The sequence below is a fragment of the Bolinopsis microptera genome, chromosome 6 (assembly GCF_026151205.1).
Source record: "Bolinopsis microptera isolate Bmic1 chromosome 6, MBARI_Bmic_1.0, whole genome shotgun sequence".
Classification (NCBI taxonomy): Eukaryota; Metazoa; Ctenophora; class Tentaculata; order Lobata; family Bolinopsidae; genus Bolinopsis; species Bolinopsis microptera.
The window spans coordinates 18,205,908-18,233,520 of record NC_087077.1 but is presented as its reverse complement, the minus strand read 5'-3'; the positions used below and the strand labels follow the sequence as shown (position 1 = coordinate 18,233,520).

The 27,613-nt window shown below is 40.6% G+C and overlaps 3 protein-coding genes across 5 annotated transcripts; 2 read left to right on the top strand and 1 right to left on the bottom strand.

Moving 5' to 3' along the window:
* Positions 1-1,469: 1,469 nt before the first annotated feature.
* LOC134817469 (uncharacterized) lies at positions 1,470-4,634 on the top strand. Its single transcript, XM_063826608.1, has 2 exons — positions 1,470-2,604; positions 2,980-4,634. Exons 1-2 carry the CDS (start codon positions 1,470-1,472, stop codon positions 4,632-4,634), a joined length of 2,790 nt encoding a protein of 929 aa, XP_063682678.1.
* Positions 4,635-6,035: 1,401 nt separating this feature from the next.
* On the top strand, positions 6,036-22,106 carry LOC134817110 (potassium voltage-gated channel protein shk-1-like). 2 transcript variants are annotated; one of them, XM_063826216.1, is made up of 6 exons: positions 6,036-6,121; positions 19,655-19,805; positions 19,982-20,147; positions 20,567-21,218; positions 21,415-21,479; positions 21,631-22,039. In XM_063826216.1, exons 1-6 carry the CDS (start codon positions 6,070-6,072, stop codon positions 21,811-21,813), a joined length of 1,269 nt encoding a protein of 422 aa, XP_063682286.1. In that variant the 5' UTR covers positions 6,036-6,069; the 3' UTR covers positions 21,814-22,039. The 2 variants fall into 2 exon arrangements, with proteins under 2 accessions (XP_063682286.1, XP_063682287.1); XM_063826217.1 differs by lacking the exon at positions 6,036-6,121 and adding an exon at positions 19,346-19,389 and having other exon boundaries at positions 21,631-22,106.
* Positions 22,106-26,923, bottom strand: LOC134817111 (THO complex subunit 4-like). Of its 2 annotated transcripts, none has more exons than XM_063826219.1 (5): positions 26,856-26,923; positions 26,392-26,450; positions 25,815-25,967; positions 23,055-23,308; positions 22,106-22,675 (listed from the first exon to the last, which is right to left on the bottom strand). In XM_063826219.1, exons 1-5 carry the CDS (start codon positions 26,920-26,922, stop codon positions 22,516-22,518), a joined length of 693 nt encoding a protein of 230 aa, XP_063682289.1. In that variant the 5' UTR covers position 26,923; the 3' UTR covers positions 22,106-22,515. The 2 variants fall into 2 exon arrangements, with proteins under 2 accessions (XP_063682289.1, XP_063682288.1); XM_063826218.1 differs by having other exon boundaries at positions 26,392-26,538; positions 26,860-26,923.
* Positions 26,924-27,613: the final 690 nt, after the last annotated feature.

Here is a 27,613-nt window from a genome sequence, read left to right as displayed (position 1 = left end):
GGGTTTTCTGGAACCCCTGTTTTACGATAGATTGTCGTGATACATATGTATATATATATACATATATATACATATTACATATGTATGTACAAGGTGGGCCATAAAACACTACCCATCCTTATCTCTTAAAATTGTTACAGCTCGCTGAGATCTTGATAATTATTTTAAAAACAAAAAGTGGCATAACTTATGTTCTGATAAATATTTTGCTTCTAAATTTCACAGAATGTTAATAACAAGTAGCTAAACCTTTGTGGCAAGTTTTGTGTGAGTGCGAGCTTCACTGCGCTTATTTGACCAATTTAGCCCCTGAGTGAGCTAGCTTGAATTTCTCACCCAGAACTGTTTACATTGGTTAATAGGAACCACCAAAAAAAATCCTGGGTAAAAAAATTAAAAAACCACCGATTTATTCACGTTTTACCAATTCTATTCACCATGATCCATCGGACATTCCATTCTCTCTATATTTTAACTGATAAGGACTATCACAGATGATCTTTCCTGCTTGTTTATATCGTTCTTCTCACTACATGGAATGTGCGATGCATCATGGTGAATAGAATTGGTAAAACATAAATAAATCAGTGTTTTTTTAATTTTTACCCAGGATTTTTTTTGGTGGTTCCTAAATTAACCAATGTAAACAGTTATGGGTGAGAAATTAAAGCTAGCACGCTCAGGAGCTAACTTTGTCAGAGAAGCTCAGACTCACACAAAACTTGGCACGAAGTTGTGTCTAATTATGATTGACATTCTCTAAAAATTTGAAACAAAAATATTAATCAGAACGTAAGTTATGGCGCTTTTCCATTCTGAAAGAAAATAATTATCAAGATCTCAGCGAGCTGTAACAATTTTAAGAGATATGGATGGGTAGTGTTTTATGGCCCACCCTGTATATATTCAGGGATAGACGCTTTGCCAGTCAATTATAGCCTGTATTTAGGTGTCCGTAGATTCTAAAGTATAAAAGATACAGACATTTCCGACCACAGGTCTTAAATATAATTGTTTACACTTTAGTTTACATTATATACAAAAATTATTTGAAGTCCTTAACAATAACACCCCTTGATGACGTCATCAAGGGGTGTTTGGTGGCAAGAGATTATTTATAATCTCAGGGAATAGTGATCGTGAAGGCGGTGAAGCCAATAACCTCTCCTATTCCAATGACCATAGTGCGTGATGAAGAATCACATCCTTTTCGAGGTGCTACTATTAAGCATTGTAATCTGTCCTGGGTGACTCCAGTATAAACAGATGACGTGCAACAAAACACTATGGATCTAGACAGGCAAAGGTCGATAAAAACCGGGTGCGAGATGCTGGCAACTTCTCCTCTCTAAAAGTTTGCTACTGAAACATTACACACAAATCAAGGACGGTGTGCTTCTACCTCTGCGAGGTCGGGTGAGACCAGGATGACGGCAACTGGGCAAAGCCTCAGGGACCCCAGTGGCCTGATGAGAAGAGTGGTTGCTCGTCATAACAACAGAGTAATTAGTCAACAGATCGCTCATGTTGACACTGATTTCAGCAAGTCCAATCCTATCAACTACAGCAAACACTCAATGTACTTTGGAACCTGGAATGTTTTATCTTTAGTCAGCTCATCTTCACAGCTTTATCAACTCAGTCAGAACATTGATCACTACAGTCTTGATATTTTGGGTATTACTGAAACTCATATGCCAGGATCTGGAAGTACACTTTTGGACAATGGTAGTCTACTTATTCATTCTGGTAGGGGAGATGGTATCAAAAGGCAAGGGGTTGGCCTATGTCTTTCCAAAAAGGTCAGGAACTCCCTGATCTCTTATGTACCTACATCAGAGCGGGTCTTAACAGCTAGGTTACACGGCAAACACCTCAACATATCTGTTGTTGTAGCCTACGCTCCGACTGACGGTGCTGATGACGGAGAGAAAGATCGTTTTTACAACGTTTTATCAGACACGTTTGGTGAACTGCCCCGACATGATCTGAAACTGCTACTGGGTGACTTCAATGGAAAAGTTACTTCAAACAGATATGGATTCGAGGGAGTTATTGGTGGAGAATCTCTCCATAGTTCATCAAGCGACAATGGGACCAGGCTCATGGATTTCTGTGCAGCCAATCAACTTGTTATCGGTGGAACTCTGTTCCAGCATAGAGACATCTACAAGGGTACATGGCGGTCTCCCAACGGGTTAACTGTGAATCAAATAGATCATATTTGTATTAGTGGACGATTCCAACACTCGCTACTCGATGTTAATGTATGTCGTGGGGCGGACATTGGTTCAGATCACTATCTTGTTCGTGGACGGCTGCAAATCAAACTGCAGTCGGTAGCTAAGATCACTGCTAAAAGGCACGATGTGCCTGCTATCGAACATTTGCGAAACTCGTCTAAGATTCAAGAGTACAACGTGGCTCTTCAGAACCGTTTTGATTGTCTGGCTAATGAGGTCAACCTTGAGGACATGTGGGATAATTTCAAGCAGACAGTCACTGATGTCTCGATGGAAGTGCTTGGAAAGCGTCCCCGGAAGGTTAAAGAACAACACCTTTCGCAAACCTCTAAGAACTTGATAGAGCAACGGGGACAGTGGCGTAACGTTGCCTGTTGGCGCCCCCCCCCCCCCCCCCCCCCCCCCGCCGAAAAGGCGCCCCCCTGTTGGCGCCCCCTCCCCTTTTGGTGCCCCTCCCTAAAATTGAACAAATTAGGTGATTTTAGAGGATACGCCGGTAAAATCTCTAATAAAGTGTGTATCTAGAGCAAAACGCGCAGTTTTGCTAGTACTTTAGTTAAGTTTTCGAAATTGTCCCACATTCAAACGACGATTTGGCGCCCCCCCTAAGACGGCGCCCCCCTGCACAGCGGGGTCAGCGGGGCCCTTCGTTACGCCACTGAACGGGGAATGTTCAAACGGAGGGATCCCACTTCAAACGTCAATAGATCAGCCTACTCTAAACTTAATAAATTAGTTAAGAAAAGTTGTAAAATTGACGACAACAACTGGGCTACTAAAATAGCGACTGATCTAGAGGAGGCTTCTAAGAAAGGCCAGCAAAGGGAAGTTTGGGATAAGATAAAGACGATTTCTGGGAAAAAGAAGAAGAAAGTGGGTATGTCAGTTAGGGATAAGGATGGTCATTTTATTACAGACCCGGACAGTCAGAAGGAAAGGTGGAAGGAGCACTTTACTGAGCTCTTAAATCCTCCACTATCGGATGCCAATCTTGATGACCTCGATGGTGTGCCCTCACAACCGAGTTTTGACTACCTTTCTTGTTCTGATGGACCTCCTTCTAGAGATGAGATTAGTTATGCTCTAAAGAAACTGAAGAACTGCAAAAGTGCAGGGGTTGATGAGATAACTAATGAACAACTTAAGTATGGTGGAAGTGCTCTTGTTGGCCAACTAGAGCTACTGTTTAAAAAGGTATGGGAGGAAGAGGTGATCCCTGAGGATTGGCTTAAAGGTGTTATAGTGGTTATCGGAAAGAAGGGAGACACCTCATACTGCTGCAATAATAGGGGTATAACTCTTAGGGCAACGTCTTCTAAGGTTCTTCAAATGGTTCTTCTTAAGAGGCTGGATGTTGGAATGGAGTGTCTTCTTAGGGAAAATCAGTGTGGGTTCAGACGGAACCGCTCATGTATTGATCAGATTTATTCCATCCGCACCATTATTCACAACTGCATTGAGTTTAACATTCCACTTTATGTTAATTTCATTGATTTTAAGGCAGCGTTTGATTCCATCAGAAGAGAGTTTATCTGGTCAAGCATGAGACACTATGGACTTCCTGAGAAATATGTTAGAATCTTTCAGGCATTCTTCAACGGAACCATGAGTGCTGTCAGGGTGAATGGTGAAATGTCTGATTGGTTCTCTGTTAATTCGGGCACTGGACAGGGTGATATCCAGGGCCCTCCTGTATTTAATTTCTGTCTGAACTTTGGAATCTTTTTGGCCGAGGTTCACAAGGCAATCAGTCATGGTGCTGTACTGCAAAAGGAACTAAAGGGTGCAGATGAAAAAGTTATCATGGATAGTGACTACGCTGATGATCTGGCAGTGATGGACAATACTGAAGAAGGGCTGCAAGAGTCCACTGATCTTATAGCTTATTACACCTCTTATGCTGGGTTGAAGATCAACGCTAAAAAGACACAATGCATGGCGATCAGCAAGTGTGCGTCCCAGCGACCTTACACCGAAAGAGACAGTATAAAGCTAACAGTGGAGGGAGAACCTGTTGAACAGGTCAGCAACTTTGTTTATCTTGGTGCCAACATCAGTGGGGATGGTACCATTGACCGAGATCTTGACATCAGGATCCAGCGTGCTAATGGTGCGTTTCATCAGCTTTGGAAGATATGGAACAGTCGAACTATAAGAACGCCCACCAAGATCCGTATCTACAAGGCTGCTGTTATTACTATTCTGTTATATGGAGCTGAAGTGTGGAACACAACAAAGAAGCAGATGAAACGGTTTGAGGTCTTCCATCTGACCTCCCTGAGAAGAATCTTGAAGATAAAATGGTTCTTCCATGTCTCCAATGAAGAAGTTCTCAGGCGTGCTGGAATTAAGTCTATCGAAACTTTCATCGGTGCGGATAGACTAAGGTGATACGGACATGTTGTCAGAATGCCAGAGACGCGGTTCCCCAATTTCTTACTGGATTGGAAACCAAACTATGGAAAGAGACTGAGAGGACGACCCCGCAAAGGCTGGATGGCCTGTGTACTCGAGGATGCGGCTGAATTTACAGGTGTCGATAACATCAGCAGAGATGCAGTAAAACAGTTGGCTCTAAAGCGAGTGGAATGGAGGAACATGTTACGCCGTAGAAGAGATGTGTGTGATGCAGGCCACTCCAACGACTAGGAGGAGACCTCTTCATGTATGTATGATGACGTCATTGATTTTTGACAAAGTAACAACTTTTCAAAAATCTTTGGTGTTGGGCCATGCCTTGGGTTGTGGAGCTCAGTTCCGCTTCCTATAGGTATAAATTGTGCATTAGGCTAGTATTAAAGTTAAAAATCGAAACGTTGCACACGTGGGGACACGCCTAAATTGATATAAAATTGCTAAAATCACTGAAAATTGCTGTTTTCACCATTTTCTGTCAACTTTGGAGTGCCGTTGTGATAAAAGTTCTTCTTGAAATATTCTGAAACTTTGCATGCTTAATAAACTATACATAAATTACGAAAATGCAAAAATTTAAGGTGATTGAATATTGGATGCGCACGCAACGTTCGCTCAAAGTTTGCACGTGCGAAAGATGAGAATTTTGCTCATTCGTGATTTTGAACAAATTCTGCTTTGTCACGACAGTTCAATGGCATTATATATATGAATTTAATGCCAACTTGAATGAGTATAATGTGGCATTTTCAGTCAGTGATCGACCGATATGCTCACCTAAACACAAGGAAATGTTTTCAAAGGAAACATTTTGAAATCGTTGAAACTATACCTCCTTATTAATGAAGAATTATCAGTTTATATTTCGACTTTATAAAGTACCCTGGCCCTGAAATTCATAAAAAAGAGATGATATTTGACCAAAACCCATAATTGGGTAAAGTGGACCGCTGCTAGTTTCTCTCTTTCCCGAACAAAAGGAAATGATACTAATTTGATTGACCGTCGCGTCTGCTAATGCAAAATGATACCGAGAATGAAATCGGTCGCTCGCTTTTCCCATTTATTTACAATTGTAATAAATTAAGAAGAACTACCCGAAGGCAGCTGTACTCGGCAATAAAGATTCAATAAACTTCAGCTAATTCACTAACTACCACCCTTATCCCGAAAGACTAGGTATCGACCCGAACGCATTATTTTGCATTTGCAGACGGTCAATCATATTAATATCATTTCCTTTTGTTTGGGAAAGAGAGACACTAGCAGCGGTCCACTTTACCCAATAATTATGGGTTTTTGTCAAATATAATACACAATTATACATTATACATGCTATAAAATGTGTGACCTCATTACAATTATTTAATTAGAAAGAGGAAACGACTACGTGACCTACAGTGACCATTTGATGGCCCTCGTTGCGGCAATTTCCCTGGTTAATGGAGAGGATGATAATAACCGTAAGTGTTTAACTTTAAGTGGTCTTTTGTCCACAATTCATATTCTGGGTGTGTCGTATTGGCAACCGTTATACTTATATTATGTACGAATATTGTACAGAGAATACTTGTTGGACCAATCGTAAACGATCGTGCACCAATTTTCAATGCTAAGAAATTGAGCAGAAGAATATTAAGCAATTCTTAAGCCATGAACAGTACCAAAACCTAATTAAACCTGTTTATATGAATCTGATTTTTAAACGGAAATAAGGCATGGTCGATTTACATAAGGCCATTTGGATACGTCCTCCCAGTAATTGTATTGGATTTCTGCATGAAATTTATCCAGATCATTGTCTTAAAACAGATCATGACCATAAAGCCGCACCATTCGTTTCTAAGATCAGCGAGTAGTTTCAGGGAACAATCGATTTGCCTAAACTCTTTATCAAAGTTGACGGAAAAAATGCTTAAAAACTTATTGTTTTGTCAATACGCATCAGTTTATTTTTATTTATTTCTCTTTTCAAAGAAGAACTATTAGTATTGCGTTGATTACAAATATATCCACCACAACGCTATAAGTATAACATTAACATCTAACGATAATATTAATATCCCGTTAGAAGCTTATCTCTGTCCACATGCAAAGAACCAATTTAAGAACTTGCCACTAAAGACCAAACATTCCTCGGTTCAGTCTTACCCCCCACGCTGTACTACTAGTAAATCTTACTGCTAGACGTTTTACTTGGTAAGGGTCCATTATAGCCCGGCAGGGCACCTAAGTGCAGTGATTACTGCCCACTTGTAATTACTGTTAACGCACTTTCACGTGTAGTCTTTAATGATGAGAAAAGTTCATCGTGTTTGGCGTTGTACCGACAACTGAGCTATTTCAATATCATCAGCTCTTCCGCTAACCTTTCTAGTTGAACTACTTTGCTTATCTTACCATGCACTTACTTGTTCGGCGATTTTCCTTTATTGAGGGCAAGGGTTACGAATACAATAACCCTGATGAGTCTAGAGAGATTACATTAAATGGGCCGGATGATGAATCGACATCTTCTAAAAAGATGAGAGGGATAACATCAGATGAAAATAAGAGTGGAGAACGAAAGTTGGGAAACCAGACTAAGAGACCAATCGCTCAACATGTTTCAAGTCTTTATAAACGTTCAGGTGAGTTCATAAGGTTACAATTAAGTCAATGGTGCAATTATTAGTAAAAATAAAGCATATATTTTCTTTTTTAATTATATATTTGTACAAGTAATTGCGACAACTACGGTAGTATTAATAAGCTCCATAATCAAGAAAATGGGATCGCGATCGAAGTAGAAAGATTAGCGTCACGAGTATAAATAATATTTATGTCAATGATATGTGCTAAAGATCAGCATTGGGCCAAGATCGTATTACCCTTCAGCACTTCGATATAACTATTATCATTTAACTACTGTGCAGTCTATAAAAAAATTCTTATTTATTGCGACTCGATAACGTGCGAGCTGGCGTTCGTGCTCACTGCTCACAATAAGTACGATTAAAACTTTTAATCATTGTCACTGTCAGTTGCACCTAATTACATTTATCACACAGCTTCATGAATCGGTCAGATGGGATCAAAGGATGTCTTAAATACAGCATTTGTTATCTTTATATTATTTGACTGCGGTGTTGCTTTACTGTATTCAGTTTTATCTGAAGCCGGTTTCGAACCTCGAGAAAGTAGGTATGCTTTAGAGCTCAGCTAATAGCCGGCTAGTGACCGCCTAGTAGCCAGTTAGTAGCCACTTTGTGGTCACTAGCCGGCTAGTAGCCGGCTAGTAGCCACTTTTGTAATAACAGCTCCTCAACTTCACATTACCAAACCGGCTACTAACCGGCACTTAAAAAGTGGTCACTAGCCGGCTACTAACCGGCTAGTAGCCGGCTAGTGACCAGAAAGTGGCTACTAACCGGCTACTAGGCGGTCACTAGCCGGCTATTAGCTGAGCTCTAAAGCAGACCTACTTTCTCGAGGTTCCAAACCGGCTACTAGCCGGCACTTGAAAAGTTGTCACTAGCCGGCTACTAACCGGCTAGTAGTCACCAAGTGGCTACTAACCGGTCACTAGCCGGCTATTAGCTTGGCTCTAATAGACTTACTTTCTCGAGGTCCCAAACCGGCTACTAGCCGGCATTTGAAAAGCGGTCACTAGCCGACTACTAACCGGCTACTAAGGTCTATTAGAGCCAAGCTAATAGCTGGCTAGTGACCACTTCTCAAGTGCCGGCTAGTAGCCGGTTTGGAACCTCGAGAAAGTAGGTCTGCTTTAGAGCTCAGCTAATAGCCGGCTAGTGACCGCCTAGTAGCCGGTTAGTAGCCACTTTCTGGTCACTAGCCGGCTACTAGCCGGTTAGTAGCCGGCTAGTGACCACTTTTTAAGTGCCGGTTAGTAGCCGGTTTGGTAATGTGAAGTTGAGGAGCTGTTATTACAAAAGTGGCTACTAGTCGGCTAGTAGCCGGCTAGTAGCCACTCGTATACTATAGGTACTATAGGTTGTAGTTGAAATTAACTGTAGTCAAGTGATTTCCAGAATTGAAGTGTCTTTTTCAGTGATACTGATAGAACAGAGTGGGTTACGAGTGCGGCATATTCTTTGGAGGGGTGCCAAATAATGTAGTGGGAGGAGAGCAAAACACTATCAGGCTGGAAATCTTAATAACCCGCACAGTATTTGTTTGAAATGTTATATAAGTATAACATTTAACAGGTTCAAGGTTATAAACCCTATAAACCTACAATGGTAATTTTTAATCGAGCATGGTATCATGGTATGACAACTAGTACTTTTCAAACCTAGAATAGGCCAATCTGATATTGTTTTCAAACTGTTGTCCAAAATTGTAATTCATCTTCAATGGTCTGCAATGTAATCCAGGTTACCTAGAGGAACAATCAAATACACTATTGGCCAGATTACGTTGATGAACATTGACTTTGAGCTTGTCAGTTAAGTGTCTCGATCAGCACATATTGCATTTTCAATTTCTGATAAATCTGATTCTGATTCTTCAATTTTTAAGACCCTACTTAGATCATGGACCGTACGTTTTTATAGATAACACTTTATCAAGTGTAAGTGTAAACAGTAGTTTATGGTTCTTTTAATAATCACGTGACTTAGATTTGTATGGTTTTGCACACGAAACGGTCACACCTTTGAACAAAGCAGTGTTTTACGCCCATTAAACTCCTTGACCTTATGCCAAGAGATGCGTTCTTACCATATGCTAAGCTAAATTGTCTCACGTCGTTATCATCATCGTCATTTCATTGAACATTCAATACCGTGGCGAAAGCCACGATATGGTCGCGCACTCGTGCACGGCGGGCCATATATAATATATAAGGTGATGACTCAGACATCAGAATCAGTACATTTTCATCGTTCGAAGTTATAGGACCCTTTCGCAAGTTTTTGTTTTTTACAATGCAATTTATCGAGGCATTTTTGATTTTCATGATGCCAATATTATTACTGTAGATTCTGCTACAACTACTACTAGTTCTAAGAGTAAATGCTACTATAATAGAAATTATGCTCTACTTACTTATAATTATAGAGTTACAAAAATAAAGATAATTAGTTAAAGACCGCCTTAGTTCTAAATATTTATATATTATATATACAAAACCGCGGTGGATCCCAGACCAGGAAGTTGTATCATTGTCAAGATAGTTATGTAAGTGGGCGTTACCTTGCCGACAGAGTTCATTTGTCACAGCGTTACCGCATCAAGTCGCATAAACCGAGCACGTGTACATAGGCTAACTCACAAATGATGTATTAAATGCTTTCTGCTATACTATACGGACATTTCTGCTTAACTAACGACGACCTTAAGCATTTCCGAACTTCCGACTCATTTACTATTGTGGCCGCCGGCCGGGTAATGCATCACGTGCAAATGTTATTGATTATCGAGAGTAACTGAAACAATCAAGACTCGCATTCTCAACTATTGTGTTCCCTATTGCACATACTCGAGTGCAACTGTTCCGGTTCAACTTCAAAGCCTTTTTAAGGCTCTTTATTTTCGTAGGATTTGTCTGCTTTTTATAAAACCAGCTCTTCCTCCCTATTGGGATGTATGCTATCGCCCGACGGGTGTCTCACTCGTTTATTGAGTACAAACCTCCCGTGAACATTGAGAAGCCGAACAAGGCCAATGCCTCACGATCCACGAACAAAGAAGGGCCGAGAAGGCCGGTGGATATGTCCAAGAACAAACGTAGATCAGGACGTATCCCGGTACCAATGGCATTGCACGTGTCCACCCTCATCGGCCGCTCAGGTATGGTTTTCGTTTCGAATACAAAATACTTAATTTTATATAACAATTTAAAGAGTTGTATAATAACTATGAACTATAACAACCACTACTATGCGGGGCAGCAGGGGGGCGTCGAGGGTGGGTTTCAGCCGGTACTTCAGTACTTGACAAATGACTTGGTATTCTGTAAGTGTAAATATTGACAAGGGGAGGGCCACTTTTGCTCTTCGAATTTGTAAATAGAAAGGGGCTATTGCAGAATGTATAGTTTTCTTTTTTGTAAGAGTATTAGGATTTTCATAATGTTCTCAAATACATGAAGCTATAGCTAGACCATATACAGATACTCAACAGTCTTGTTGATAAATGTCCAATAAATGGATCAATGTGCCGATATACCAGTAATTTGTATCACGTCGTGACCCCCCATTGTGCATTGTCGTTTCACTAGTATCGTGTTTCACGATACAGTTGCGCACTCGTGTGCGGCAGGTCTACAACGTATGACAACCAGTAATACTAATTAATTAGTGCAGGGAAAAATCGTAGATAATTCTATTTATGAGGGTGTAGTGAAAAAAAATGGAGAAGAATTAAGAATGGAACGTTTAGTACTGCCACTGGTAAAACATTAAGAGTGGGATATGAAGTGTAGACTGTAGAGTTGATATCTGGTCAAATGAAATGGAACTTGTTGATTGTTGAAGGGCTTATTCGTTGGTATACCTACAGTACTACAGTAGTTAGTGTTACATTGTACATACGATTCAAGGCAGGGCATGATGTCCGGACTACATTGCTAAAGCCAATGATTGTTAATCTGAAGAAATAAACAGTTTTAGTAAGCTTCCTATATTCCTAGATTGTCGTGACTATAGTCAGGCCAGTCAGACCACTTAGCCAGTTGCAGTCGGAAAGTTTCTCAATTTCCGAGCTTAAGTGGTGAACAGTAGACAGGACTCCTGAATAGTAGGTAAATCGAAAGTTAAAGAAACAATCAGGTCTCAAATAATATCAAATATGCATTCCTACTCGTACATACTGATCGACTTAAGGTGGCTTCAGAGTTTAAGTCCATAACCACATATTTATGAAACTTAACGGGTGATACTCGTAAAATATTTATTCAAAATATTTACCGTCCAAATCAAGACCGTCGACGATTCCATTTCCAACTCGGCGCGTGTCTTGATAGTTATTATTATTAACCTACAATATGAAACGAGTCATTAGAGTTTATCCGCGGTTATTGGTTATCAGCAGCAGACTACCCACCTACTGTATCAGTATAGTAACCGTTGTTCTGTTTATTTAACGACCGGAAGAATCGAAATACAGTGGGTCATAAAGTCGATCATAAGTCACAATCTGGTATTATAATAGAATAATAGAACATAGAAGTGAAGCATAAACTCCACCGTAGTGTTCGGTTCCCGTAATAACAAATGCGCCGGGATTCTGTTTCGTTATGCAAATTCGTTGCTCGTTTTTCAAGTTCTATGGAAATTTGTTGACTATTGGGCAATTCGGTAATCTGTCGATGGTCACATAACGCACGGTAAAAGCACACTTTACGCACGGATAAGGAACGGTTAACGCACGGACAAGGAACGGTTAACGCACGGATAAGGAACATTTAAGTTAAATGTTCCTTATCCGTGCGTTAACCGTTCCTTGTCCGTGCGTTAACCGTTCCTTACCGTGCGTTAAATGTTCCTTATCCGTGCGTTAAATTTTAACGCACAGATAAGGAACATTTAACGCACGGTAAAGTCACACTTAACGCACGGATATTGATAAGGATTGTCATACGTTGTATGACCCGCCGCGCACGAAGTGCGCGGCTCCCCCTGTATCGTCAGGACGATAAAGTGAAACGACCGCGGGGGTCGCAACGTGATACAAGATAAGGAACGGTTAACGCACGGATAAGGAACGGTTAACGCACGGACAAGGAACGGTTAACGCACGGATAAGGAACGGTTGTTTGCCATCATGGCATAGTAGTAGTACCAATATATAACATAATGATAATTTATAACATAAAATGTTTTCAATTTCTCATTTTAGAAAAAGTCTTATTGTTTGAGATCAGCTTTTTTAGTTTTGTGTGTGATAAGAGCTATGCCTGCCACATAGGTGAACAGTAGCAGTGCCACTGTATAACCATTGATAGTTAAGGCTGAGCCATACGGTTAGTCCATATCATTTATTTAGGCCATACGGTTAGGTCAAACAGTTAGGCGTACGGTTTGGCCATGGATAAGACGTTCACGGTCATTTTAACGTATCGGTAAACACTAAACTAGATATTTGTGAACCCTTCTTGCAGTGCAAACTGCAATACTACTGGACGGCTTCTTTTAAATGAATTTTAAAACTATCTCTAAGACAACCAGTGACACAAATGCTTGGCATAGCTACTAAGTTCATAGTAATAAACTACGGTCATTATAAAGGGTTATGTTCTGTCATAGGAGTCAGGATAAGGCCAAGGGCTTGTCCGTGTGTGCCGTCACTCTAACATGGGTTCCAGTAAGCATGAAAATAGCAAATTTTGCAGCTTGGCCATGGTGCATCTCTGAGACTGAACAATTACTGTAATTAAAGAATAAGACGCCGATAAGATTTCTGAAGCTTTAGTCCCTTAATATCAATTTTTTCCATTTAATCGAAATATAATTTTAGTTATACTTTTCCAAATCCTAATTTTGGCAAAGTTCATTCCCATTTATCATTATCAAAGGATATCAGCAATCAGGCAACATCGATATTTACTGTTACACTTACAGTTACACAATCAATAGGGAGAATAGGCGAAGAGAGGGCTGGTGCCCGGTCCTAGTATATAGTTCCATAAAGTAATTGAATCTAAAATACCGGTACTGCTTTGATTTTATATATTCCATCTAACTTATGGGATACTATAATACTAAATACGGAACAAAACCCCATCATGACCATCACTTTCGGTTTCATTTTAAGAAATTTCAGTCTAGTAGTATAATTTCAGTCTTATAGTAAGTAGCCAAACGGACTTACCTGACCAGAATTAACGAACCCCCATCGCTAACATCACTACTTTACATTATACTTCATACTTGGATCCAGCCGATTAGTATTAGGCTACTATATTTGAAATTCTGATAAATACTGTTTCAATGTATGTGTCTGGAAGTTAGAAAAATAATTTCTTATTATAATGAGTAAACTTTAAACCCAAATACAGCTCAACTTTTAGCCAGAGTTAACCCTTTGTCACGGTTCACTGGGATTGCAGGTCAGCTCTCCAATGTTTGGTTGCTGTATAAAAATTTGATTCAGTTTGATTCTGTTTTTCAATTTTCAATTTCCCAACTCTAGAAAAAAATGGCTATAAGTATAACCCGAACTTATAATTACCAGTTCGTAAAATGGAAAATCTCAGTCAAAAATGCAAAGCAACACGATAACAAGAACAAAAAATAGAATCAGTTGCCATAAAAATAAAATCAAGAACAAACATTGACTTAATTACTTTCACATTTCAACAATTTAGGACATTGGAAGCAAAAATGAAACTTTGCTCTTGTATCAAATTCAATATCATACACTACACGTACAAATTCTTCTCATATCATGACATAATACGTTTAAAATTAAAAGCTCAAGCTATCGCGTCGTCAACTGAAACGTAATGACAACGTGTTGAAATGGAATTGAACGTAAACACCTGGTCGTGCTATCACCGGTACCATGTATTCAGTATTACGACCAACCTGTTCTCGTACAAGTTCACTGTTTCTTTTACATTGCTTCCAGTTCTATAACATTTTACATTAACAGTAGCGAGAGTTTTTTTATCGATACGATACATTTTAGATTCACCACACTAAACCTTGCTTCCATATTCATCATTGACAGTTGACATTATATCACATTCAATATATGTTTGATTATTTATTTAATCAAAACAGTCGATATACCTATATCAAGTATCAACTTATTACATATGCACCTTTCACTTTCAGCGTTTACATTTAGAAAAACAATGTACACAACGCACTGATTATGATTAATCAAATTTGCTACCGATTGCTTAAGATTCGCGTTGGATAAATTATTACTAAATGCAATGTGCGTGCGTTGCTTTGACAAAGTCTGAATCACGGAAGTACGATATATCTATACCCACCTATACTACAGTCAAATTTTTCAGCATGATTCTCGTCCAGGAATTGACGGATGGTACTCGTCTAAATTTCTTCGAAGTAGCGCACGCCGCTTTCTTCTCGTAGCACTTGCCCGATGGCAAGTGCTACAAAGTAGCGCGCGCCGGGCCAGACCATTAACAATGGTCAAGTCCAGGAACCGAAGATATGATAAAATAATACGACAAAAATCAACGAATTTCGTCAAATTACGCGACTTACTAATTCGCTCGCCCAAAAATTTCACGTGACTTCGGTTTTTATGGTTTTGCAGCCGTACAAAACGGTTTTACATAAACCCTAATCCCAACCCTAACCCTAACCATAACCCCGAAGCTATCCATAGCCCTTACCACAACCCTAACCCTAACCCGAGCCCTAAACAATCGAATTCATGTTTTACTAGCCTGTCACGTGACCAAAACGGTTTTTTGCCCATAACTCTCCAGGGAAGCATTTTTTACCCTACGTCATGGGGGGTGATTCGGAATCAGCGTTCAAAAATACACCGATTGAGATCAATTTCATACCAAAAGGGCCTTTTCACAAGAATTTTCTTAAAATTTGGGCGAGCGATTTAGTAGAAGCGGACGTTTACACCTAATTTTGCTCCAAAAGCCGCGCACCATCAAATATGGCACTTAGGCGAAACTCACTGATCATTCCAAAAATGTATGAAAAATTTGGTACTGTGAAAATTCTCACAGTGCAGTTTTTAGAAAACAATGCTACACAAATTTTGAAAATCCAAACAAGTTTATTTTCATCGTGCACCCCCTCGCTCCTACTAAATGAAAATCGCTCGCCCAAATTTTAAGAAAATTCTTGTGAAAGGCCCTTTGGGCATGAAAGTGATTTGGAATCGGTTTATTTTGGACGCTGATTCCGAATCACCCCCATGACGTAGGGTTAAAATGCTTCCCTGGAGAGTTATGGGCAAAAAACCGTTTGGTCACGTGACAGGCTAGTAAAATACGAATTCGATTGTTTAGGGCTCGTGTTAACGGGTAATACTCGTAAAATATCTGTTTCATATATTGGACCGCCGACGAGTCCAACTCGGCGCGCGTCCTGGTAGGTTGTAAACCTACAAGGCTCGTGTTAGGGTTAGTATAGGGTTGTGGTAAGGGTTATGGTTAGCTTCGGGGTTATGGTTAGGGTTTGGGTTGGGATAAGGGTTTATGTAAAACCGTTTTGTACGGCTGCAAAACCATAAAAACCAAAGTCACGTGAAATTTTTTGGGCGAGCGAATTAGTAAGAGCCGCACCCCCTACCCTAAGCATGAATCAATCAAATATTTTAGGGGTCGTTCACAATTATTACGTAATCAGCTGAGGGGGCCGTTTCCAAATGATTATTGATTACGCTAGTGTAATTTTGTCACAATAGCTATGTTGTATGTGCAAAACTGCCTGATTACGGAGGGGGGATAAAAATGTTCCAAAAATGATTACGTAATATGTGAACGACCCCTTATTCATATTGGGAAATTGAATCATTGCCATGGTATTGCCATGGTATGGTGTCCATATTGCATATAGCCAAAAGTTTTGAATTTTTACAATTGGTCTGTACAATATAATAATCAAACTGACATATTGATATTGTTTTTTACAAGCCTTTGGCTTGACATGTGACAGTTTAAAATTCAAATACAAAATAGTTATTAGTTCGGAGGCGAAATGCGTACTGCTTAAAGTTTAAATTGTCTGTTCCCAACAGCATTCAAAACTTTACATTCATATCACAAGTGCAGACTGCTTTACTTTTCAATCACAAGTGCAGACTGCTTTACTTTTTATTTGAAACAAACTTGAAACTATTTCTGAGCAGGATAATCACACTTCTGACGAGATGGCCATGGCCACCACGTGTCATGTACACAATTTATTTAGACTGCGTCGTTCTTCGGTGATATCTATACCCGAGCAGATGCCTCGACACAGGACAAATAGTCAGATATACAGTCATCAGGACGCCAATATTTGGATCGAGCCAAGGCAGTCAAAGCAACTACAACTGGGAAAAGCTATCCATGCAAGAGACAGAATCCTGAGGGAATCGGTCCTTGAACTTCTGAAACAGGATGACTTTGGTCGTCATGGTAACTGTATCCTATCTCTACTTTTAGGGGTCGTTCACATATTACGTAAATGTAATCAGCTGAGGGGGGATTTGCGGATGATTACTGATTACGCTAGTGTAATTTGACACAATATCTATGTGTAAAACTGATTACGGGGGGGGGGTAAAAATGTTCCAAAAAATGATTACGTAATATGTGAACGACCCCTTAGTTTACGAATTAACGTGTTCGGAGTGGATTGCAATGCTCCCGAATTATAGTTTTATTTATACAAAGTTCGAAATATTCCCTTAACTTTAGATTAAATCTAAATAATTGTTCAATTATTTTTCGGAAATTAGACTCCCAATTAATTTTGATATTTATAACAAAAAGGCCACATAAAATTTTTTTAATATGATAGAGACTTTGTAACATTTAAGCACGTCATAAATTTTATAGCTTATACTCATTACTCATCGATGAAACAACTCAAGTAATTCCTTGAACTTTATCGAAAGGTGTATACTGTATAGGTTCCTGACCTAAGTCAATTAAACGCCACATACAACAACTTAACACGTTGGAAGCAGTTTAACGTGGTAATGTCTACAAAGTATCATACCACGTGACCGATCCTCCAGCGTACGAGACCCTGACCAGCCCTAGCCTCTGCGAGTGGTCAGCCAATTATAGTCCATGCAGTATCGGTATCTTGCAGATAATTGCAACATGTAATGGGCAACATATCAATATCATGATTAGAAGTTTGCTTTTAATAGTCGTTTAAGTTTAACTTACGGTGAAATAGTCCATCACTGAGTCTGAAGTTAGATAAAGAGTTCTCCAATTATCAATATTATTCGATAGCCTCCCAAAATCAGTGGAACTCTCCCGGTCCTTGTAGTTGTAGCAGTTTGGTATTTGCTGTTCATTGAAACACCGAGACAGACTGAAACGCAGAAGTTTTCTATAAAAAACAAGAAAGTCTGATACTCTGATCTATTAGTATCTTTGATCCTGTCCTTAAAGTTAAATGATTGCTGCGTGGGTCGAGATAGGAAGGCGGTTTTTAATCGCACCGTGGCCTCATATCAGGCCGAAAAGCGAAGGTCAGTAACCTCGGTCCTCAGTTAGTTCTTAGTATATTGATACTGTACTAATATTATAATTGGTATAGAAAGATAGTCAATAGTATTTTTGTAATACTAGCTCTTGTAATTGTATTGCATTGGCAATGATATACCGCTTTATCGTACCCTAATTTACCTTATATTTTTCCTTTCCCCAAAAGTTTTTGTAGTGTTTATTAGAGAGCATCGCGGTTTTTTGACAGATCAAATGAAACAAGGCAAATGACTGGCGAAAACTAAATCTTAAATATAATAATCGACCTTTCGGCATTCATTGGTCTTTTATTAAGATCATTACCTGGGGATCTCATGCTCCAGAGGTCATAAACACGATACAAATAAAGATATTGGATATGGTGGAATGACAGGCCGAGTACCGCCCGGTAATATGCAGATTACTGATTATATATATATATGTTGGTATTAAGTTTAGGGCCGTCGAATCCACGAGTTAGCGTGATTGCCATTCATCAAACTGCACTACACGGGTTAGCACTTAGCATGGTTAGTGCAATAGTACAGCCGGATCCGGCTTCCGATTACCACATTCTAATGAGTGCCCAGCATGTGATAGATGGACCACGTGCATGTGACAGGCTGACAGAGAATGGAGTACGATTCCTCCCGCTCAAAACAGAGGCTTCGGCTTGTGAAGTGGACCCTTGGTTGAAGTTCACAGCCATGGTACGGTACGGCGCTACGTCAAGCCGGATTCTGACAGTTACCTATAGCTATGGGTAACGCCAGGACATCCATGCAGAATATTGCAGCCACCCGAGGTTTGGTGCCACTCAAACAGTCATGCCTATACTGTATGGAGATAAGTGGGGCCTTGTAAACTTACTCTTAGAAGATAGTCAGTAGGCTGACTATCTACCACTACTATCTACCACTACTAGGGTGATCTACAGCTTACACTTGAATGCAGAGATAAGGACAAGGGATACAAATCAACCACATCGCCCTGTCTCTGTCTGTGTCTAGACATACACAGACAGACAGACTGATTATAAATTACAAGGGTCTCACTGACGTAGTGCATAGGCGAGCCCAATTATATATAACTTAAGTCCTAAAACAATTAATTAAGGTGGACCCCAACTTGGCTAAACAGTAAACATACACGGTAGTGTATTATGCTGCTATACAGTAATATGCAGTAATCTTTGTAAAATGCCAACGAGTGCCGAAACCACGATTATTTCATTTAGTTTTCACCAGTCATTTACTTTGCTTCCCGTTGTCTGTCGAGAGCAGTGTTGCTTCCTACTGAACACTAAAATGTTAATAAGTCACGTTCGGCCTTGCCACTTACAAGATATTCCAAAAGTTTTGAAAAATGTCTATATTTTAGCTTGATAAAATGTAATCCTTTACGGCTTATAAACGGAACCGTGTCAAGCAGATTTTTTAAAAAATAATCCATCGTAGTCTTTTGGAATTAGCTTTCTAGGAAAAGTTACTTATTCATTCCATTATTAATATTTACTATAATTTACCATTATTTTTCTAATATCGTCAGACAAACCGCGTAAATCTTACACAATAATGTCCCGTGTTGTGTATAATGGTAAGTTTAATACTTCTGTGTGCTGACTAAATAGTTGCACCTTAACACTCAGTACATACTACATACTACATAGTACATACTACATGGTACAGAGTACATACTACATAATATATAATACATTCCTTTGTTCATCAACAGATGAGCGTACAGCCATGCCATGATCAGAATATGAACGAGAATGAAATCTAATGTGTCGAACTGATAAATTCTTTAAACATGAACAAACTTAATTCAAGTCCTGAATATAACCCTGAATATTTTGCAGACTGCCCGGGGAGTCCGAGCAACCAGCCGAAGCACATGCAATCTGGGTCACCTGGAGACGCTACAGCTGCTGGAGGACCGCACACCGGACAGAAGATACTGATCAACGTGTCCGGCAAGAAGTTTCAGATTTACAGAGACTACTTGGAGAGGTGAATATCCCAACCTGCTGTCTTGCTCAATTAAAATACTGATCAAATTCTAAGATGATCCCTAGGAAAATTTTACAGGTACATATTCTTATCTAGCAGTAAACATATCCAAGGTACCATCAATATTTTAGATGGATCTACTGAAAATTGCAAATTCACAGACGTCCCCATCCTAGGTACCCCCAAACTCTGCTCGGATCAGCCGACCTGGACACACACTGGGACCCCCATCACGGCGACTACTTCTTTGACAGCAATCCTGAGGCCTTCGAGAGTATATTTGACTTTTACCTCTACGGCAAGCTCTATCAGCCAGCTACTATCCCAAATGAGATGTTCCAGGTACTTTAAAACATACACGTGGTATCATGATATTAATCACTGAAATTCCCACATTATCAACATGGGAGTAAGACATGTTAATTAGCAACAATAGAATGTCCTGATCAATTAACCCCACCGGCCACCAAAGCCATTTTAAGCAAATGTACATTGTATAATGTACACTCTCCTGGTTCGAGTACACTTTTAGTGTACACATCTAATAGGAGAAGGTTGTGTGTGTGACCATTATCACATGTTTCTTCAGGAACAGTTTTCCTGTTTAATATTAACTAAAGGATCGTTCGCATATTACGTACAGGGTAGAACTAGAAGGGGTTTGGAAAAGCTTTCTACACAATAGCCATCTGCTATGTAAAGTGGCTTACAGATGGGCCTACGTATTATTTGAACAATCTCTAAATCCTGTGAATTTCCAGGAGTCGGTGACCTTCTTCAGGATGATGTCGGTGTTCGAAGAAGAGAAAGCACAGGAAGAGGAGGAAAAGATTCCGGTGGAAGCCAAGACAAAGATGGGACGACTCAGACAGAAAACCAACAACATCCTGCAGAACCCCAGTTCAAGCTTCTTCGGGCTGCTCTACGGATGGATGGACCTGGGATGTATCTGCCTCTCCATTATCCTCATGCTCTTCGAAACTGATCCTAACATAGTGGTCATTTTAGAGGACAAAAATTCCACCACTGCCAAGGTCTGTTTCGCTGTGGAATCAGTGACAGTTGTCTACTTCACATTTGATGTCCTGCTCAGATTTGTGGTAACCTACGATAAGTTGAGTTTTTCCAAAGCTCCAGCAACTTGGCTGGACATCTTCACTGTGGGGCCCTACTATTTAGAACTGTTTATAGATGTCACTAAGTTCAAGTCACTCAAAGTTTTGAGAATAGCAAGGATCGCTAGAGTTTTGAAACTGATTAAGAAAAACAAGAGATTACTGCTAATAGCGACGGTGCTCGCCCAGAGTGTGAGCGAGTTAAGCATGTTAATAATCGTGTGGAGCATGTGCATTCTTGTGGCGGGCTGCAGTTTTTACTACCTAGAAGAAACGTCCAACGACACAGTGAAATCAGGTTGGTAAATTTGAGTTTATAGTTGAGGATCATCCCTAAATATTAAAGAAATCCCTAATCGTGAACCGTATCCTGGGCCCCGGATTTGACTAATAACTATTGCTCAGTATAACAGTGTAGAAATGTTGCAACTAGGTAGATGGTCATGAACATATTAACATTCTGAACATCAAAATAGATGGGTAATTTTTTTCAGGAGTTGATGGCTTGTGGTGGGCGGTAGTGACGATGAGTACAGTGGGTTACGGAGACATAGCACCCGTAAGTAGATGATGTACAATAATATATGAACAATGATAATTACATATTATAACACTTAATCATCATCGTAAATAGCAGATATTCACAGTTAAAAGGTTTGATGACTCATCTTGCATGCTCGGTAGCTCTTAACTCTCATACTGTTTTGCAGCAATCAACGCCAGGCAAGTTGTTCGGGACAGTGTTCGTGTACGTCAGCATGGTCTTCTTAGCTCTCCCTCTGACCATTATAGTGGGTGCCTTCAGTAAGCAGTACGAGTCGAGGAAATGCATGTCGCTGAAGAAGAACCAATCCGCATACCAACTTGCTAACACAAAGGCATCTGACGACTGAATAATCCCATTGGGGGATTGCCAATCAAGGCTCTGCTGTTTCATATAATGAGAATTGTCTTTGTTCGAAGGGACGACTTTTAATGAACCTGTGGCACGAAGCAATCCAAGTGATGAATTTTAACGCTTAATATATTACGTGAAGAGAATTTTTTATTTCCATCTTTGTTTTATGCTGTGTGGCTACAAAGGTGGCTTAATTGTAAAAAAAGACAGGATGACTAAATATTTGTCTCAAATTTCACTGGGTTCAATTTGTATCTGTTATTATTTACAAACAAGATAGTCTGTCATAAAATAAACTGTTGTTTTTCTCGTAATATAAGAGGAGCTACGTGGCATATAAATATTGAAATATTCAGTTTAAACATGGCCATAGAATCGAACAGTTCAAGTACACAACCAACAACCATTCGCATTCAGAAACGTTAACTCTGCTGATTAATTAAATTGGAATTGGGAAAGTATGTTTTGTAAAAAAGTCAACTTTGTGAAACTCTTAAGATTAAAGGACCCGAAAATGCGATCCCGGATAAAAATGTGACATTTGTTAACTTCAGCGAGTTTCCTCGTTCCGCCTAGCATCAAGTTGGCGCAGTTTCAGATAAAATAGTCATAACAATTACAATTAGCGGCGATTTCTTCAGTCCATGGCAAGGCAAGAAGAACTTTGTATGTAGTAAGGGAAGGCTGGTCTGGAAGCTTAAGCTTTAGCGCTTTTGTAATCGTCCAATTGTTTGTCCAGTTCTTCGGCAGTCATGGTTTTCTTCTGCTCTCTGCCGCCTCCTCGGCCACCACCACCACGACCACGACCTCCTCTCCTTTCCCCACCTCTGCCCCTACCGCCAGATCCTCCTCTGGACCTGCAGAACAAGTATCAGAATACTGAGGTGTTATTTGAGAGAATTTAAAAAGCTAAAAAATTGTGAAACAATCTGATCGTAGACATGTTTTAAAATCCAGGTGTCTATGTATTCAGAGTATGGCATATTGACTTATATTTCAATTTTTTGCTGAATGATACAGACTTTGACAGAACAAAGTCGCGGCAATCTATGCCATTCAAAATTGTTTGCTTTTCAAATGCGCGGCGACTCATAATTTCAATACAAACGAACGTGCTAAACTAGCAATAGCCTTGAAATCAATAAGGCAAATCAATCTGTGGTCAAGTTTCGTTTTTGAAAGTGTTAACTTCATCTTTGTGGTGTTCAGTTAAAGGAATCACAAAGATGCAATTACCTATTATTACTATTTCTGTTTCCCCCATTGTTTCTGTTACCACCACCGCCGCCACCACCGGTCGATAAAGGTTCATCAGTAACCAACTCTATGATCATGGGTTTACCGTCGAGGGGAACATTATTATAGGTCTTCAGGGCCCGGGCGGCGTCTGATTTGTTGATATAAGTTACATCTGCTGTTCCAAGGGAACGTCCTGATCTATCGTAGTGTACGGAATACGCTCTGATAGCTCCGAATTCAGCAAACAACTCCTGAAATATTTGATGACGAATAAAATAACAACCTATAATGTTGTAAAATAGTTTGCTACAGCCTATAGGCAATCTTTTATATTTGAGGGTAAGTTATAAGGCAGCATATGATCAATCTTTCAAGCAATCCCCCACATTCGAGCAAAAGTCAAATCCAGACTGTACGGGCTTCTCCCCAGGTAAAGTACCCCCAAAATACTGGGACCAGAATACCGAGCTGATCCTACGTGTCCCAGGTAAAGTACCCCCAAAATACTGGGACCAGAATACCGAGCTGATCCTACGTGTCCAAGGTAAAGTACCCCCAAAATACTGGGACCAGAATACCGAGCTGATCCTACGTGTCCAAGGTAAAGTACCCCCAAAATACTGGGACCAGAATACCTAGCTGATCCTACGTGTCCAAGGTAAAGTACCTCCAAAATACGGGTAGCAGAATACCGAGCTGATCCTACGTGTCCAAGGTAAAGTACCTCCAAAATACTGGGACCAGAATACCTAGCTGATCCTACGTGTCCCAGGTAAAGTACCCCCAAAATACTGGGACCAGAATACCGAGCTGATCCTACGTGTCCCAGGTAAAGTACCCCCAAAATACTGTGACCAGAATACCGAGCTGATTCTACGTGTCCCAGGTAAAGTACCCCCAAAATAAGGGGACCAGAATACCGAGCTGATCCTACGTGTCCCAGGTAAAGTACCCCCAAAATACTGGGACCAGAATACCGAGCTGATCCTACGTGTCCCAGATAAAGTACCTCCAAAATACTGGGACCAGAATACCGAGCTGATCCTACGTGTCCAAGGTAAAGTACCTCCAAAATACAGGGACCAGAATACCGAGCTGATTCTACGTGTCCCAGGTAAAGTACCCCCAAAATAAGGGGACGAGAATACCGAGCTGATCCTACGTGTCCCAGGTAAAGTACCCCCAAAATACTGGGACCAGAATACCGAGCTGATCCTACGTGTCCCAGGTAAAGTACCTCCAAAATACTGGGACCAGAATACCGAGCTGATCCTACGTGTCCCAGGTAAAGTAACCCCAAAATACTGGGACCAGAATACCGAGCTGATCCTACGTGTCCCAGGTAAAGTACCCCCAAAATACTGGGACCAGAATACCGAGCTGATCCTAAGTGTTCCAGGTAAAGTACCTCCAAAATACTGGGACCAGAATACCGAGCTGATCCTACGTGTCCCAGGTAAAGTACCCCCAAAATACTGGGACCAGAATACCGAGCTGATCCTACGTGTCCCAGGTAAAGTACCCCCAAAATACGGGGACCAGAATACCGATCTGATCATACGTGTCCCAGATAAAGTACCCCCAAAATACGGGGACCAGAATACCGATCTGATCCTACGTGTCCCAGGTAAAGTACCCCCAAAATACTGGGACCAGAATACCGAGCTGATCCTACGTGTCCCAGGTTAAGTACCCCCAAAATACTGGGACCAGAATACCGAGCTGATCCTACGTGTCCCAGGTAAAGTACCCCCAAAATACGGGGACCAGAATACCGATCTGATCATACGTGTCCCAGATAAAGTACCCCCAAAATACGGGGACCAGAATACCGAGCTGATCCTACGTGTCCCAGGTAAAGTACCCCCAAAATACGGGGACCAGAATACCGAGCTGATCCTACGTGTCCCAGGTAAAGTAACCCCAAAATACTGGGACCAGAATACCGAGCTGATCCTACGTGTCCCAGGTAAAGTACCCCCAAAATACTGGGACCAGAATACCAAGCTGATCCTACGTGTCCCAGGTAAAGTACCCCCAAAATACTGGGACCAGAATACCGAGCTGATCCTACGTGTCCCAGGTAAAGTACCCCCAAAATACTGGGACCAGAATACTGAGCTGATCCTACGTGTCCCAGGTAAAGTACCCCCAAAATACTGGGACCAGAATACCGAGCTGATCCTACGTGTCCCAGGTAAAGTACCCCCAAAATACTGGGACCGGAATACCGAGCTGATCCTAAGTGTCCCAGGTAAAGTACCCCCAAAATACTGGGACCAGAATACCGAGCTGATCCTACGTGTCCCAGGTAAAGTACCCCCAAAATACTGGGACCAGTATACCGAGCTGATCCTACGTGTCCCAGGTAAAGTACTTCCTAAATACTGGGACCAGAATACCGAGCTGATCCTACGTGTCCCAGGTAAAGTACCCCCAAAATACTGGGACCAGTATACCGAGCTGATCCTACGTGTCCCAGGTAAAGTACCCCCAAAATACTGGGACCAGAATACCGAGCTGATCCTACGTGTCCCAGGTTAAGTACCCCCAAAATACTGGGACCGGAATACCGAGCTGATCCTAAGTGTCCCAGGTAAAGTACCCCCAAAATACTGGGACCAGAATACCTTTACATAATCCACGTCAGGTTTTTAAATGTAGCTCATGGATGACCTTTCAACTTCACGCACAGTATTTTACGAGGCCTCAAGTTGAGGTTATCTCAACTAGGACTGAATTCCAAATATAACTAACCCTTATGTCCTGGTCGTTGACACTGTACTCCAGATTACTGATAAGAAGTTTAGCGATGCCCGCGCCCCTGCCGCCGCCGCCACCTCCACCACCGCCGAGTGACGATCTGCCGCCCTCGAATTTATCATGTGTCCAGCGACCACTGGGGGTGTCCTGAAAAGATGAAATGAAATTAAGTATTTGTATCCGGGTAATAAAACAAACAAAATAAGAGAGGAAGTCAACTCTGTCAGCAGTCAGGGTGGCAGTAAAAAAAATTGTTTTAATATTAAAACCGTAGAACCTAAATACGCCAATAAATAATTGACGTTGATAATTAAGATAAGTAGCCAGTTTCATTTTAAACTTTTAATCGCTCTACAGACTTTTCCAGAGGAATTGAAGTCGTGTGTCACTCCTTTGTGATACTAGGTCAAGTTTACGTCGAAAACCCGATGCCATAGATTTTTGAACAGATGGCCCATAAATCAATGAAAATGCCCACATTATTATGCAAGCTAAGTACGATGAGTTGACGTATAGTATAGTACAGTAGTAATTAGTAACTGTTAACAAAAGTAAATAAGTAAAAACAAACTCTGCTATAAGGAGTAGCTCTGGAGTTGTTGCGTCTGCCTCTGGAGGAACCACCACGCCCTCTACTGTTCCCTCTTCCTCCCCCGCCGCCTCCTCCACCTGCACCGCCTCCTCCACTACCTCTGCTTTTTCCTCCACCACGTTTAACCTGAGAATAGATACGGTTTTAAATATTGCCAGGCGATAATATAATTTGCAACTGCGATTAACTGAGAATTACGATTCATCACCGCTGCCTGATGATTTGATGTTTAATAAACTGATCTTTCCTCAGGGATAATAAAGATAATTTATAAGTGTAAACTCTAATAATTTTATTTCAACTAACTCCAAAACTTTAAAAACGTATAAAACCACTATGCAGTGGGTAAACGGAAAATGTATATTGCTGGTTTTAGTATTCGGTCAAGCAAAGCCTGTACTGTAACATTAAGTTGCAGAAAGAATTCAAAATAACGGCACCACTCACCATGCTGGGCTTTGCTTTGATGATATCATCAAGGGACATATCCATTTGTTCTTCTGCTGCCATGATGCCTAATTTGGAAAACATTTTAGGAACAATTCTAAAAAATCTCAGATTGAAAATATATTCAGTTTTAAACTATGCCCAAGGTTCTACCGGGACTGCTTTTTTGGACGGGACCGCGATCAGACCAGGACTGGGAAAAAAGTGCCGGGACCGGGATTAAGGCCAGGGCCGGAATTGAGACCGAGATTTTGGCTGACAAACATTTTACCTTAATAGTAAATAGTAATTCGATATAAAAACCAATGAAATATCTCCCAGCCCGTTTTATTTGATGACTCTTAGTATATTGATCTTAGAACGTATAATAACTAATGACTAATGAGGTTAGGTGTATGCTATGTCAGCAACTTGGTTGATGAGTTGGATATATATATTCGGAGGACAAGTTGGAGCTCCAGGGACGTGATCCCCTGGACGTATTTCAGGTGTCAAATAGGTTAAAAAGTCAGATTTTTCTTTTCTGACATTCATACCCCCATATTGCATTGCCTGAGACACTGTAGCTGATTCTGCCAGAACCATTCTCTCTTCTTGTATTCATTTAAACGGCTTTTCGGGTATTCAGCAACTCCAGAAACATCCACTTGTTCTATTATGATAACGTCAAGTTGTTGAACACATCAGTGTGGTTGTTTCATTTTCCATAAAATTACTCAAAACTTCACGGGTACGCCTCTACGTTTTAATATGA

Coding starts and splice junctions, on each gene's coding strand:
- LOC134817469 (XM_063826608.1), top strand. CDS start 1,470: ATGAGAAGAGTGGTTGCTCGTCATAACAACAGAGTAATTAGTCAACAG. Junction 2,605..2,979: donor AGAGCAACGGGGACAGTGGC/GTAACGTTGCCT, acceptor TTAATAAATTAG/TTAAGAAAAGTTGTAAAATT.
- LOC134817110 (XM_063826216.1), top strand. CDS start 6,070: ATGGCCCTCGTTGCGGCAATTTCCCTGGTTAATGGAGAGGATGATAAT. Junction 6,122..19,654: donor TGGAGAGGATGATAATAACC/GTAAGTGTTTAA, acceptor AATATTTTGCAG/ACTGCCCGGGGAGTCCGAGC. Junction 21,219..21,414: donor CAACGACACAGTGAAATCAG/GTTGGTAAATTT, acceptor AATTTTTTTCAG/GAGTTGATGGCTTGTGGTGG.
- LOC134817111 (XM_063826218.1), bottom strand. CDS start 26,922: ATGGCAGCAGAAGAACAAATGGATATGTCCCTTGATGATATCATCAAA. Junction 25,968..26,391: donor GAGCTACTCCTTATAGCAGA/GTTTGTTTTTAC, acceptor TCATCTTTTCAG/GACACCCCCAGTGGTCGCTG. Junction 22,676..23,054: donor AACAGAAATAGTAATAATAG/GTAATTGCATCT, acceptor CTTGTTCTGCAG/GTCCAGAGGAGGATCTGGCG.